This window comes from Eublepharis macularius, chromosome 2, assembly GCF_028583425.1.
Source record: "Eublepharis macularius isolate TG4126 chromosome 2, MPM_Emac_v1.0, whole genome shotgun sequence".
NCBI lineage: Eukaryota > Metazoa > Chordata > Lepidosauria > Squamata > Eublepharidae > Eublepharis > Eublepharis macularius.
In genome coordinates, this window is record NC_072791.1 from 203,500,220 (window position 1) to 203,512,971 (window position 12,752).

At 43.6% G+C, this 12,752-nt stretch overlaps 1 protein-coding gene across 1 annotated transcript in view; it reads right to left on the reverse strand.

The window, feature by feature from the left end:
- Positions 1–12,282, reverse strand: part of PDE11A (phosphodiesterase 11A) — a 243,599-nt gene extending 231,317 nt beyond the window's left edge. The window contains exon 1 of the mRNA XM_054970122.1: positions 11,515–12,282. Coding sequence (XP_054826097.1) covers positions 11,515–12,282 — 768 coding nt within the window. The remainder of the gene's footprint in view (positions 1–11,514) is intronic.
- Positions 12,283–12,752: the final 470 nt, after the last annotated feature.

Below are 12,752 nucleotides of genomic sequence, written 5' to 3' on the forward strand. Positions count from 1 at the left end.
GAATTTCAAGCCATTCCATATTACCAGGACACAATCCAATACACAATGAATCAATAGTAAAACTCTCCATTGATTTCAGCGACAGTCTAACAGAGTGCTAAGGAAGGAGAGCAGATGGCTGAAAAAAACAGTGACAAATTTATCCACTGCTGTCCATTTTTCAGTGGAACATTAACACTTTCTTTAAAAGCATGGTTATGTTCTGCCAACAGACCTTTCCCCCCCCCCCAGTTATATTGGCTCAGTTGAGGCAATGCCTTACAAAGCCCAAAAGCAAAGAAGGTAGCCCTGTTGGTCCATAGACAAATAAAACAAGCAATACTTTTTATTAAGACCAAATCAATTGCACAACATGTAGTACAAGCTTTCAAGTTCTCCAGAACTCTCTTTCCAGTTTATATCTATGTACCTTGTTTTAAGTGATTTTTATTGTATTTAAATATTTTTTTTAAAAAGTTCTTCAGAACTCTTAATAAGGCTAGATGTTAAAAAGGAAACAAGGCGGATGTGGAGGTCCATTAGGCCATAGTCTTGACACCTCTGTGTGTGTGTGTGCGCGCGCGCGTGCGCGCGCACCTTTTGTAGGATACAGGGTGCTTAGAAGTGGTTAACCCTCAGAATGGCTGCCAGCCAGTTGACAGTATAACAGGTGAGTTTATCAAAGGTCTCTCAGATTCCAAATGGAACTCATAATAATAATAATAATAACAGTCGATTGATATACCGTCTTTCAGGACAACTTAACACCCACTCAGAGCAGTTTTAAAAGTATGTCTTTATTATCCCAACAATCACCCTGTGAGGTGGGTAGGGCTGAGAGAGCTCTAAGAGAGCTGTGACTGACCCAAGGTCACCCAGTTGGCTTCAAGCGGAAGAGTGGGGAATAAAGCCCGGTTCTCCAGATTAGAGTCCTGCTGCTCTTAACCACTACACCATAGGTCCCTCAAAAGGCTGAAATCATAGGAGAAACAAAGCAGTCCTTGTATGAACAATGATGAGCTTTCAGCCTCACTGTGGCCATTCTTTCAGACATTTAAAAAAAAACCTAGTCTCAACATGATCCTTTTTCCACCACACCCAAATGCCATCCAGACAAATGGCACCTTTTACAGTAGCCGCTGATCCATCACCTGCATTCACCATTAGCAGTACTGCCAAAAAAAATCATCAAAACTGCTATTAATTTTTAAATGGTGTATTGTGAACATTAACAATGATATGAAAGGAAGCATCTGTTGCTTGTGTTTACTCAATACCAGAGTACCTTTCCAAGCCGCTTCTGTTCTTTATATACAATTAAAATGAGCGTGTTTGTTTACATAATATTGTTTATATTACATATTATCTTACGCAATGCTGAGCTGTCTATGCTTATTTAAAATCTGCAAAAATCATACAAAAGTTTACCCTACCATTTTCAAATGGAGCTCAGTGTAAGAGGCAAGCTGTGGTTGAAAACTATGTGTGAACACACACATTGAATGCAGAATTTCCCAGGTCAGTCCCTAACATCTCCCATTGATGGATCTCTCTGCCTAAGAACTGCTGAGAATCATAAAATGCCCTATACTAACGGATCATTCCCAACTAGATAGGACCAGGGCTTTTTTTCAGCAGGAACACGGTGGAACGGAGTTCCGGAACCTCTTGAAAATGGTCACATGGCCGATGGCCCTGCCCCTGATCTCCAGATAGAGGGGAGTTTAGATTGACACTCTAAACTCCCCTCTGTCTGGAAATCAGGGGGTGGGGCCACCGGCCATATGACCATTTTCGCCAAGGGTGATTTAAACTTTAAAAAACTCCCCCCTTGTTCCAGCTGACCCAAAATGACGTCATTGTGCAGTCCTGAGTTCCACCACCTCTTTTCCCAGGAAAGAAGCCCTGGGTAGGACCAAATTCTGACTTGGTATTAGGCAGCTTCATTGATGTGAAGTCTGTGTCCCTCCTGGTAACAAAACAGACCATCATACGTAATTAGCTACAATGAGCTACATCCACAGAGTCTCTAACATTCAGCTCTGATTACAATAAACCAGCAGAGTCTGCCATTGTGAGCATACTTGTCTGGGATTAAGTCCCATGGAAATCAGTAAAACATATTAGGAATCCAATACTCCTCTGAAAGAAAAATAGATAAAAGCGAATCTATTAAAACTGATATCTGTATCTAACTACAAATCATTTCTCAAGACTTCATTTGCGTACTCCACGATTTCCCTATAAGTGAAACTGTTGCACGGTTTTGAAAAATAAGGGCTTAGTCGCATAAAATATAGATTGTAGAGTGACTGACCAAAGTCTTATTTTACCTTCTTCTTCTACTTTTGCTTCCCTATTCCTATTTTATCATGTTCAAAGTAGAATATAATTATTTATACATCTGATGAAGTTTGCAGTGATGCTGCAGCTTAGGTTTACTTGACACCAGTCCTTTTGTTTACACAATTCTGGCCATTATACTCCTCACTTAATGCCTCAAGCAGCTTTATGTTTGTGCACTCACTCAAGCACTCATATATATATGCCTTTATTGGCATATATAAAAATATAAGATTTTAAATACAGAAATGAGTCCATACAGAATGATATTAAAATTACAGATAGGAACAGGGCAGCAGTACAGCAAAATCAGTATAGAATATTACTTATCAGGGCATATAGCCATGGCACTGTAGAGAAACGTTGCTATTATTTCAGTTATTTCCCCATCTGGGTTGTCAAGCAGAAACTGAACCTTAAAATCATCAGAAAACTCTGGAAGTTGGGCTAATATAGGATGTAGAAGATCCCGGCGTGGCGCCAGATAAAAAGAGCACTGGAGAAGAACATGGGAGAGAGTTTCAACACAGTCCATCAAACAAGGACAACACCTGCTATAATAAGGAATCCCATGAAATCGACCAGATAAAATGGCTGAAGGAAGAACATTAAGGCTCTACGTAAATTGGGAGCCAGGAGTTGGTAAAGGTATACTTCTGGGAGACTTACATTAGGGACAATCCCCAAGTTTAGGTGCTATTTGCTCTGTTTGTGCACTATGTGCTTCAGAGAGCCTTGAGCTTAACATTGTCCATCAAAACGATAGATAGGTGCTGTCAAGATCTGGGGAAAGCAGAATAGTGCTGCGACGGAAACTCACGACTGACCATCACACGGAATATTGTATGCAACATTAATTTTAAAAAAGGAAATTCAGATGAAGTCAATGATACGAAAAAATGGAAATGCTTTCCCGAAAATGGAACTTATATGAATGAATATAATCCTAAAAGCATACAGTCTAAAAGCAAGAGCCTCTGATCTCTTTCTCTAGCCTTTCTGTGAGGTTCATGATACTTAGAGGCAGCAAGTGAGCTGTCCCACTGGCATTTATTTATTTGTTTGTTTATGAAATGTGCATGATGCTACCTGTCTAAGGCTGTTTACATCTAAAGCAATAAAACACAACCCTTACAAACAAAGCTATTAAAACAAGCCAATGCCATATTCTCCCATGGTGGTGATGGAGATAGTCCTCAAGTCAGAGTTGATTTATGGCAACCCCCAACGGGATTTTCATGGCAAGAGACTAACAAAGGTGGTCTGCCATTGCCTGCCTCTGCAGCCCTGGTCTTCATTGGAGGTCTCCCATCCAATTATTAACCAAGGCTGACCCTGCTTAGCTTCTGAGATCTGACGAGATCAGGCACACCTAGGCTATTCAGGTCAGGGCATATTCTCCCAGCGTGTTATATAATACAAAAAGAAAGGAGATATCTTCTTAAAGCTTGTCATATAACTACTGAACTACTGTATGCACCTCTGGTCACCAAACCTCCTGGTCCTAAAGAACGGTTCTTTGGGTTCTAGTGCTATACTCCACTGCAAGCTCCAAGCTGGCTACTTCGCAGGATTTACTACACTTGCACCAATCACAAAGCAAAGAGGAACTAAACTTCAAATGATAAAATTAAAGCAATTTAATGTCTGCCCACCACAACAGAAACTCAACCCCCATCTTTGTTCTAGTCTACTCTCTGGGACCAGGTTATTTTTAATAGCAAGACTCAGCCATGAAACATGTAAAGTTCGTAATTTTAAAAAGCTGCCTTTGAGCAAAAAGTCTTTCCTGCATCCCATAGGCCTGGCATTGGGTAACCGAGAAGCTCAGGGATTCCAACTTATTTGATCTCAGCAACTGCATATCGCTGTGGTTTCTTACTTCCTCAGGGACCCCATTTATCTAACATAACAGGTAAGTAGGATTTAATCCTCAGGATTAGATTTCAGAGAAGAGGGGGGGGGAAACTGTAAAACTGATCAAGGACTTGGTTTACAGGAAAGAAATGTAATACTGAATATATATATATATATAAAAAAAAAACTTGCCCTTGCAAAGTGAATCTTTGGTCACTTCCAAGTCCGCACATACTTTCCTTCACCACTTCAAACCACAGTGGCTTTGACTCCTTAGAACGTGCTGAATTCCGAGAACTCTAATCTCAGTTCTAAGCATGAGAAGGGCATATGGCTGGATCCTCGGGCTCCATTTCCTAATCGTTGACCTTGGTACACTAGACGGAGGAGCCAGAATCTAAAGGCTGCCTTGAAAGAGATAAATGTGGTTCTGAACAGGTTTGATAAATATTTCATCTTGCCCCAGATCTTAGTCATGAGTCTTTCTCAGCCCATCTGTTCTGTCTCCTGGTACAATGCCTTAGAGGACAATGTTCACACTAAGCCTATCCAAAAATCAGGAAACAAATTCGTTTAAGCTGAATACTGCTTTCACCAATTCAATCCTAGTATATTCTGCCTACTGAAATTGCGGATTGCATACTAATTACAAGGCTTGGGCCACGGTTTTTGAAATGATTAACTGAGTAACAATAAGTTGCCAAGTCCATAAATCATTCTTATATATTTAGAGTATTCAAATAATTGATATGTTGTGCGAAGAAAAATATTTTGCCTAGTCTACACTTCAGTCTCCTTGCCAGAGGAAAGAAATGGATTGAGAAATGGTTAAGACAATTAAATTTACTTCCACATAAAAACAAGCAGTTCACTGTGTCATTTTTTAGTATTCGTAAATAGATAGAATTACTCAGCAACAGGTTTATTTCATGCCCACATTATGCAGAGGCCAATTGAATGATGCCATTCTACCTCTCAGAGCACACTTCTATGTACACACAGATGCAATTTCCTTACACGGAATCAGACCCTTGGTCCCTCTAGGTCAGTATTGTCTACTGAAATCAATAAGAGTCCAGTAGCACCTTTAAGACTAACCAACTTTATTGTAGCATAAGCTTTCGAGAATCACAGTTCTCTTCATCAGATGCATGGAGGGCAAGAAGAAACTGGTCAGATTTGTGTCAAATCTGACATTAAAAATGGCAACATCCAGAAACCAGTGGGAGAACACTTCAATCTACCAGGACATTCCATCAAGGACTTAAAGGTCACTGTAGTTCAACAGAAACCTTTCAAAAACAAAATCCAACGAGAAGCTGGGATTGAATAGAGACTATGAATGGTTATCTCATTATCAGAAGTAACTGACTTCCTTAACAGAAGCAAACTGATCTCCATATCAGAAGCTACTGTTTGCATCTACTCCTCCCTTCCCTCTCCACCTATATATCTGACCAGTTTCTTCTTGCCCTCCATGCATCTGACGAAGAGAACTGTGATTCTCAAAAGCTTATGCTACAATAAAGTTGGTTAGTCTTAAAGGTGCTACTGGACTCTTTTTGATTTTGCTACTACAGACTAACACGGCTAACTCCTCTGGATCTATTGTCTACCGAGACTGGTAGCAGCTCTCCAGGGTCTCAGACTGAGGTCTTTCACATCACCGGCCACCACATCCCTTTTAACTGAAGACGCCAGGGACTGAAGCTGGCACCTACCACTGAATCATGGCCCCTCATCTATTCCACATCCTCCTGGCTTTGCAACCCAATGGCACTTTGGGGTCCCGTCCCCCAGTTTGAGAACCACCAATTTGGACCACTGTACGCACACAAATGTGCTTCTCAACATCACTACCCAAATCCAAGTTCTCAAACCGAATAAACCGATTGTGTTGTTGACATAAACTAATGAAAGAATTACAAGACACAACGGCCTCAAGGGATTTGGAAAGAAAAGCAGAGAGTGCAAAACAAGAATGAGAGGATAAGAGACAAACCACACATTGCATTAGGGACCTGTATAATTCAGCTGCAAAAAGCAATCACGGAGAAGAGAGGGAAGATCAGGGTCACAGCACAGAAGGAAGGTTTACATTTCCCCATGTCATTTTTCCAACCAAAAATAGCCTACCTGTCTTTTTTTCTCTGTCGGGGCTAAAAGCAGCCCAGGAAGCATTTATTGGGAAACGCACGCACTCATATGCACGTACACACACACACAATCCAGCCCTAAGGAAGCCCGCCTCGCTTCTACCAGGGCCAGGGCCTTTTCAGTCCTGGCCCCAGCCTGGTGGAATGCTCTGTCAATGGAAACCGGGGCCCAGCGGGACATATTATCGTTCCGCCGGGCCTGTAAGACAGAGCTGTTCCACCAGGCATTCGGTGATTGAAGGGGGCGGCGCCATGTCGGCCTCCCACCTTTGGGGTGGGGGAGGGTTCTCCCCACCACTGCATTTTGTTAATTTGTTTTATTGTTTGTATATTGATTTTAGTTCTTGTTTTTATCGATTTTAACTGTTCACCGCCCAGAGCCCCTGGGGATGGGCGGTATATAAATTGAAAAAATAAATAAAATAAATAAATCCATACAAATGCATACACAAATGTAACTTTTTCAGCTAAATTACAAGATTGGGGTTCCTATATCCCCAAATTATATATAGTTTGTCCCTTAATCAAAAGGAAATTGCAATCGTTTCTTCAACCTCTTCAGGACATTTGGAGGTTACTTAAAATGCTCAGGCAAACCATGTAACATAGATGAAGAAACGTACAAACAAGTCTAAGCTGGCACTAGCAAGATTAACGAGCACCATCAAAGAAGCTATAAAAGGCCAGAAGGTTTCCTTTAAAAGGTGAAAGTCTTGTCCAAATTGATGAGAACAAATAGGAGCACAAGTGCTGGCAAATTATTTGGAATCGGGGATAAGCAGAAGGTGGCCAAGTGTGTAAATTATACCGAATTAATTCAGGATAGTGAAGACTCAAGCAGGTTGCAAAAAGTACTCTGCAAACTAGGTGAACAGGTAACACGTTCCAAGCAAGTTTTCCTGAAAGTAAGAGTAAAGCGATGTATAGCGAGGCAAAAAAAAAAATTCCAAACTTTCCATAAATACTGTTGCCAGTGGAGTAGTTATGTCAGCCTATCTCAGAAAACACGAAAAGGAGTTTTGCAGCACCATTCCGTTTATTTGTACACCCACCTTTTATCCTACTACATTCAAGACTAACAGATTTATTACTGATGGAGTCTGAACTGGCAGTGTCTATGTGTCTATCACATTTTTATTCCATTGTCCCAGCAGCTCCAAGCAACATATATGGTTCTTCCCCTTCCCATTTTGTCCTCCCAACAACCATGTGAGTTAGGTTAAGATGACAATGTGTCTGGATCAAATTCATGATAAGAGTGTAGATCTGAACGCTGGTTTTCCCACAGTCTAGCCACTACATCATGCACTTTCTGCTATGAAAAAGATCTTGTTGTGATATATGTGGTGGTGGTGGTGAGAGTCCTCAAGTCATAGCTGACTTATAGAGACCCCTTGTGGAGTTTTCACGGCAAGAGACTAACAGAGGTGGTTTGCCATTGCCTGCCTCTGCAACCCTGGTCTTTTTTGGAAGGCCTCCCATCCAATTACTAACCAAGGCCAACCCTGCTTAGCTTCTGAGATCTGACAAGATCAGGCTCACCTGAGCTATCCTAGTCAGGGCGTTGTGATAGATAACTTAATAAAATATCAACTAAGTGTGATGATGCAACAAAAAGGGCAAAAAACATACTGCTGATTATTAAAAAGGGATTGAAGAATGTTTTTATATAAATCCATGGTGTGGTTACATTTGGGATACAAGCAGGTATACTCAGAATCCCGTTCAAGATTAGCCAATGATGTTTCCTGCAGAAAAATATTCTTGGGATGACACTGTATGTGTAGTAATCAACCCATCTCAAAAAAAGGCATCGCAAAGAAGGAAAAAGTGCAGAAAATGGCAGTGGTTGGGACATGCTAAAATATTGGCATTTCATTTTAGTTTAGGAGAAGACAGCTAAGAAGAAACAGCATAAATACATTCTCCAAATACATTTTGAAGGAGACTTTTTTTACTTCCTCTCTCATACCAACAGAAGTCAAGGCCGGTAAGCAAAAGTGACTGACTGAGAGACAATAGTTCTTCACACTATACATAAGCGACATACGGAATTTACTGTTATAAGATCTGGCAATGGTCACTACCTTTGATAATTTTTAAAGGGAATTGGCCAACTTCAAAGAGGATTCCCTCTACCAAGGGCTGTGAATGGAACCTTCAGGTTCCAGTTGCTAGGGGGCAAACAGTGTGGGACAACTCTTGCTTTCACGCCTTGTTAACAGGCTCCATGGAAGCATCTGGTTAGCTTTTAGTTGGACAGCTTTTCTTGTTTTTCATACCCATCTTGGGAACTACCATGTCTCTTGACTACCTAGATGAAGAAGGGGAAATTCTCATAAAACGCTTTGCACCCATTTATAATTAGGAGAGTGAATGACATTTCCTTTTCTCATTTTTTTTAGAACAACCCTACTGCAATATTGATATTTCAGCAAATAAATAGGCTTATACTTCTCTCATAGTAAGAAAAAAATAGCCTGTAAATCCTGGAGCTTCTTGTAGATGTTTTTAAAGATATGGACCTCGGTGGTCTGAAGTTCTACTCTCCCCATTTAAGGAAGGGGACAACAGAGGCCGAGAAGCCACCTAAAACTTGTCTATCAACACAGTGGCAATAACAACCCACACAATTTACTGAGGAAGAACGTACTCTGAACTGCATCTTCACTCTGTGCTATGCTGGGAAAATGTATTTAAAATAAAGCATTATGGTTACCCCTGTCACTGGAACTTGGAGAACCACAGGCAGAAGGACACACATCCTTTTTTTCTTTGCAATCACCAGTGGCTTCTCCTTGCGTCATGTTTTACACTCGCAAGAAAAGATGCCTGACTACAAAATACATGCACAGATGTGAGTCTGGCAGGGTGCCTGTGTAGAGAAATCACCACAAGTACAAGCAGTGACCAGGAAAAGATTAGGTGTCACTTGTGCGTACTTTAAAGAGATATTTAAGTCATTTTTACGTGCTCCTGCCAAAGCCGAGCATGTATTCTTGGGTTTGGGTAGCTGAACTAAAGTACAAAACCTAAGAAATGTCCCTGGTATCCATCCACAACAGCATATTCACAGAATTACTTTGTGTGTAGTGGATGGTTTTTCCCAAACTAAATTTGTTCATGGTGACTGGATAATCTGAATAATTCATAATATGCTCGAACTATGATGCAATGATACAACTACAAATTTGCTTTGCATGGATGGATTGTGGAATGGAAAACTGAGCTTATAACAGACATGGCTGGAATGAAAAAAAATTCAAGTGCCTATTTATCCTGATGCTAAACCGTGCGATCCTAAGAACACTTTTGTGAGAGTTTCAGATCTGTTTCAGATTGCTCTTTAACACTGCTATCCTAGGTAAAGTTACTCCCTTCTAAGTTCATTCACTTCAACAAATTTAGAAAGGTATAACTCTGCTTAGGAAGGCACGGCAGATATTTGATGCTACTACCCAAGAATTTTGATTTATTTTTTCCATCCTTGCACACAGTCGACACCTACAAAAATCTAGCAGAAATTAAATGGTGCTACTCGAGAATCAGAATATATATGCCCAACTGAGACAATTATTCGTCTGTTGGGAGATCAGAGATGCATTCTAGTCTCACAAAAACCAAGACAGATTAGACAAGTCAGGACACTTTGCATAGGAATAGGATTCCCACAATGAAATCCAAGTCTTTCACATATTGGAAATAGTTAATACTAACCAATTGTGGAGAAGAGTGCCTGGACTCTTGTAAGATGAGGTAACAGGAAGCTATACACTTGTTATTTGTGGTGCAACCTTAAGATCCCGTTCCTGGGAGTGAACCTCAATCAATATAGACCGTTGTCTTAAATGCTTACCATTTGCTACCTGTAAATATGTGGGAAATGGCCACCTCACCTCCAATAGTATGCCTGAGACCAGCAGTACCACATCCTTGAGCCATCGAACAGAAAACACAGGCAAACACATGAGTAGTACATTTTAAGCTTTTTAAAAAATACCCTTTTTTCTTCTCTCTCTCTTTTCAATGTTCAGATAATGAAGAGTTCTAGAGAATATGAAATCTCACATGCTGTTTTGTGTAATTTTCGCTGCCCTTTATCAATGGCATTTAGTATGTAGCTCTGTCGCCTGAATCCTCTAAGACTTATACTAAAAGAGATCTTTTCACATCTCTTTAGCTATCCTGATCACATAAGGCAAGAAAACCCTTAACGGACAGCTTTTGGAACAAGTCAAACTCAAAATGTTTTTATTCTACCACGTCACTGAAATTAGGTAACTTTGTATGCTGTTCCACCACTGCCACCCCCCCCCCCGTTGCTATTTTTAGAGAAGTGCAGAACAGTTTAACTTTTTAAAACCAACTGGATTTAGAGCTTGGAAATTGGATTTTGTAATTGTTACCCAACTTTTGTCAGTTTTAGTGTAAACAACCTACGGGTGCATTAGAAATCCAGCCTCTCCAAGCTTGAGAGGTTCCATCATTTTTAGTTGTCTTTATGATCTGCTTCAAGGCCAAGGACCATTTTACGAATAGCATTTTAGACAGCCGAATGTTGCTTTTGTGCTGTTGCTTTTTTTAATGTCCCGACTTGTTTTTATGGTTCACCCTGATCAGTTCCACCCATCCTTTCCCACTGTTACAATATTCGCAATCCAACTGCACTACTCATAACCCTCTCAAAGCATGCGGGACCTGTTTCTGCGCAAACAGGGCAATGCATATACTCTCTAAATTGTAAGCCCAAATTGTTTTGAGGATATATGTTTGCAAATACCAAAGGAAAAACACACATTGCCCTCCTCACACAAAATGATGACCCACACATGGCGGAAGCATTGCGAGTGACACAGTCTCCAGCTAGAGAAGTTTGGAGTGTCCAAATGGCAGAGGATGGAACAGGGTTGCTGCTGGTTTTTATGGCGTTATTGTATTCTTTTGACCAGGTGAGCTGCCCAAAACAGGTGTTCGGAGAAGAGGTTAGGCTGTAAACCAGTCTTTATCCCACTACTGCCACCTGCCTTGGGTAAGCCACTCCTCTCAGCCCCAGCACCCTCTCCAGATGTATTGTGAGGATAATAACAATGCTGACTGTTCAGTGCTCTGTGTGGACACTAGTCTAAGTGCACTGTTGTTGTTGTTACAATCCCACCCACCCCCCAAATCCTCATACTACCTGGTAGGCATCGGGGATGTTGACGGTCTCTCCATGCTGAGCCACGTAGCCGATGATGCCCTTGCCCCAGGGCACCTGCACCTCGTTGGAGTCCTCGGAGCTGTAGCAGGGCAGCAAGGGGGTGCCGGCGTGGACGTCGAAGACCTTGGAGACCAGGCTCTTCTTGGCGCCGCCCTCGACGAGGAAGAGGGAGCCCCTGTCAGCGTCCACCATGAGACAGACGAAGATGAGGATCTTGTAGCTGAGGGCGGCCAGGTCGAGGTCGTTGGAGATGTCCTTGACCAGCTCGAGGAAGAACTGCCGCTCGTTGTGCTCCTTGAGGTAGCGCTTGTAGTCCAGGGCGGTGGGCGGGTACTGGGGCAGGGCCACGCGCGACTCCAGCAGGGCGCTGAGGATGTGCGCCGTGGTGGGCGGCAGCGAGCTTGCCTTGCGCAGCAGGGCCCGGCGGCGGGCGCTGCTCAGCGGCTCCTGGGCCCGCGCGTGCACGTGCTCGTCGTAGGTCAGGTTCACGTGGATGGCCTTGGAGCGCGCGAAGCTCCGGCGCAGCTCCTTCTGCGAGGCGCGCCGCTGCAGCCCGCCCGACGGCGACGCCTCGGGGCAGCCCAGGCCGAAGGGGCCGCCGCCGTCGCTCTCCCGCCGCTCCTCGGGCCCGCCGCTCGCTTTGCCGCTCGGCCAGTTCCGCCGCTTCAGCCACCTCTCCACCAGCTCCGGGTGGCTGTCGAGGAAACTTTCCACCGCCGCCGAGTCCAAGCTGGGAGGAGCGGACATGGCGCGGCCTCCCTGCCCCGCTCGCCCACTTTGGGCGCCACCGCGCGGGAGACTTGCGGGTCGACCCGAAACCGAGTTGCCCCTTTCGAAGCTCGCCGGCTGCAATGGGGTTAGAAGGGCGCGACTCCGCTTAGGATTGCTCCTAGTTCCGGCTGCGGTCCGCGGGGAAACTAACTCCCTCCCCCGCCGTCGAAGCTAGTGAGACTTACTCCTGAGTAAGGATTTGCAGTGCGGCGACGGACACCCTTACATAAGGAGCCGCTCCCCGCGCCGTTCCTGCAGTCCCGAGGCGCCGCGGCCGTGGCTGGGCGCGCAAGTCACTCGCCACGTGGGCTGCCCGCGGGGCTGCCCGGGACTTCCCTGCGGCCCCCCGCGCGCCGCCCTCCCTTCTCCGCACCCCGTTCCTCCTCCTTCACACGTGCTCCTCGCCCCGCTTTCGGGGATCCGAGTCCGGTCCCCCCCCTCCCCGG